The following is a 3,203-nucleotide window of genomic DNA, read 5'->3' as shown; positions in this document are numbered from 1 at the left end:
TAAAGAACGTAACCCCCGCGAATAGCGAGGGAATACTGTATTATTATATAGTCTCCTTTACTTTCGCTCAGAAGTTCTTATAATTAAGAAAATTAGAATTAGATGGTGAACATAGAGGATAGAACCTTGAATTTGAGCATTATCAACTATCAGGCTTACCGCCGAGTAGCCGGAGAAATGGTTACACTGCATATATCACGTTTTACGTTGGTTAGTGTGTATATAAGTTAATGGTAATGTAATTTCGTTGTCATTTTGCTTAAAAATGCACATACGAAGAGATTAGAATATTTTGATGTAATATTAAGTAAGGTACAACAAAATTCTGTTTCCAATGCCAGTATATCTGTTTTCATTCCATCAAAAATGTCTATATTATAATTCATATAGCTCATGTAAATAGAACTTTCAAATGTAATCCGTTCAACTTTGTTAAAAGTTCACACTACTAAATCTTTACGTCGTTAGAGTTTGTTAATAAAAATATCGACGTTAGAAGATGAAAGATAAATGTTATGAATACAGCAAGTGACTAATTATACCAATGATTATCGTACTCAGCTTTCGTTAGAACGTAAATAAAGGAAGAAAAAAACGATAACTGATCACGTACAACTTCTGAGGTATTTATCAAACTTTAACTTAATTCGATTATATAATTGTTATTAACCTAAATCTACAGAAACTAATAAAATAGACAAGTTTTTAGACGATAGATCGTCCTATGTGTGTGTATGTGTATCATTGTATTATAATTGAATTCGTAAGATATTTTTAGCTTTCCATGTTAGATTTTCCAAATAATTCATCCTTAAAATTCAGTTATATTAATTAACTGAATTCATTAAGCTATAATCTGGTATTAATTAACTGAATTCATTAAGTTATAATCTGGTATTAATTAACCGAATTCATTAAGTTATAATCTGGTATTCACAAATAGGTCACGCACACACACACACATCATTCATTAACTACTAAGTTACGCTATTTTAGCAACGCTGTCTGTATCAATGATTGTTTTAAGACTACATTTATGTTTGTAAACTACCATTCACTATTTTTAGCAACGCTGGCTGTACCAATGACTGTTTTAAAACTACATATATGTTTGTAAACTACCATTCACTAGTTTTAGCAACGCTGGCTGTACCAATGACTGTTTTAAAACTACATACATGTTTGTAAACTACCATTAACTAGTTTTAGCAACGCTGTTTGTATCAATGATTGTTTTAAGACTACATTTATGTTTTTAAACTACCATCCACTAGTTTTAGCAACGCTGTCTGTATCAATGATTGTTTTAAGACTACATTTATGTTTGTAAACTACCATCCACTGGTTTTAACAACGCTGTCTGTATCAATGATTGTTTTAAGATTATGTTTATGTTTGTAAACTACCATTCACTAGTTTTAGCAACGCTGTCTGTACCAATGACTGTTTTAAAACTACATATATGTTTGTAAACTGTAAACTACATATCTTTTCACACATGAACCACAAACTTTATCAACATTTAGAGTTTATATTCACCAATAACTCTTAGATAATTCAATGATCCAAAAAAGTTATTAAAAGATTTTGACTCTTAACTAACTGACTGTTCTGTTTTTTGTGATTTTTTTGCGAAGGTTAATTTTTTTCTGTACCTGTGACTAAGGTCAGTTCTGTGTGTTTTTTCTTATAGCAAAGCCACATCGGGCTATCTGCTGTGTCCACCGAGGGGAATCGAACCCCTGATTTTAGCAATGTAAATCCGAAGACTTTCCGCTGTCCGAGCGAGGGACAGATGAGTTTTGAAACTAATTATCAATAATGGTTCCATTCCCGAGGGTCAAACGCATACATTATTATATCTAGAAGTTTCGCTCAAAGTTGCAGAAGGGCTTTCTGCGCATGACCGCTGGAAATTTTCAGCTAATGACTAGAGGAAGGTGTTAGTCCATAGTACCCACCGTCAACTCTTAGCTGACTGAATAACAGGATTCAACTGCCATTGTCGCAGCTCACACGTGGTCCCAAAATGTGGATCGCATTTTTACAGCAACGGAATGCGAACCCGGAACTTTAGATATTACAGTCCGGGTATGCTAACTACTTGGCTACTCCCGATCCGTAATTTTTAGTAAGAATATTATTCTTCACACGATTGAAAATGCCCCCGAGTGGCACAGCGGTATGCCAGTGTACTTACAATTCTAGAAACCGGGTTTTGATACCCGTGGTGGGCAGAGCACAGATAGCCCATTGTGTAGCTTTGTGCTTAATTACAAACAAACAAACGATTGAAAATATTCCAGGATGGGTTAGAATAACGTAGACCTGTGAAGCCTTTAAAACAAAATTCGACCTTACAATCCGAAATCACGTATTCCCAAGTCTGCGAATTGACTTAACAATTTCTTGACATTAATTTCTTTTCATTAATTAACTTAACCTAGATTGATGCAAGGGTAAAATTTATGGTTTTTATTGAAAATCATTTTTTTATAGTAACACTATCAATAATTCAGTTGTTCTTTTAAAAACGTTTTCTCCCCTAACACAGATTAACACGTTTGTCAAAATTTGAAGATAACTTTAAACTAGCAAATAATGATAATATTTTACCTTCCGTCGGTTTGTTTTTGATAAACCATATGATATCACTGAAGTCTTCAAACTTTTGAAGCTGGAAGTAATGATGTTTTGATGGTTCTGTAACCATTGATCTCAGCCTCTGAGGGTTGATAGTTGTACCAATTCCAATAATAAATACCTCAAAATCTAGAAACGTAAAAGTTATTCGTTACATATATAATAATTTATTGAAGGAAAATTGATAAGATTTGATGTAATTGATCAGTAGAACCGCTGTCACAAATGAATAAAATCTGTGTTAATTGCAAATAAAAGTAAGTCAGGAAATACCATTTCCCTCTTTTAAATTGGAAATATATTCTTCTGGGGAAATTTCCTGGTCGGTTGCATATATAATAATTTATTGAAGGAAAATTGAAAAGATTTGATGTAATTGATCAGTAGAACCGCTTTCACAAATGAATAAAATCTGTGTTAATTGCAAATAAAAATAAACCAGGAAATACCATTTCCCTCTTTTAAATTGGAAATATATTCTTCTGGGGAAATTTCCTGGTCGGTTGCATATATAATAATTTATCGAAGGAAAATTGATAAGATTTGATGTAATTAATCAG

At 32.5% G+C, this 3,203-nt stretch overlaps 1 protein-coding gene across 2 annotated transcripts in view; it reads right to left on the bottom strand.

Moving 5' to 3' along the window:
- Nucleotides 1–3,203, bottom strand: part of LOC106467885 (complement factor B-like) — a 24,931-nt gene that overhangs the window by 6,684 nt on the left and 15,044 nt on the right. For both annotated transcript variants that reach the window (XM_022396097.1, XM_013928269.2), the window contains one exon: nucleotides 2,617–2,772. In XM_022396097.1, the coding sequence (XP_022251805.1) occupies nucleotides 2,617–2,772 (156 nt within the window). The remainder of the gene's footprint in view (nucleotides 1–2,616; nucleotides 2,773–3,203) is intronic.

This window comes from Limulus polyphemus, unplaced genomic scaffold (genome assembly GCF_000517525.1).
Source record: "Limulus polyphemus unplaced genomic scaffold, Limulus_polyphemus-2.1.2 Scaffold2778, whole genome shotgun sequence".
Classification (NCBI taxonomy): Eukaryota; Metazoa; Arthropoda; class Merostomata; order Xiphosura; family Limulidae; genus Limulus; species Limulus polyphemus.
Note: the sequence above shows the minus strand (reverse complement) of the source record. Positions and strands in the feature narration are given on the sequence as shown.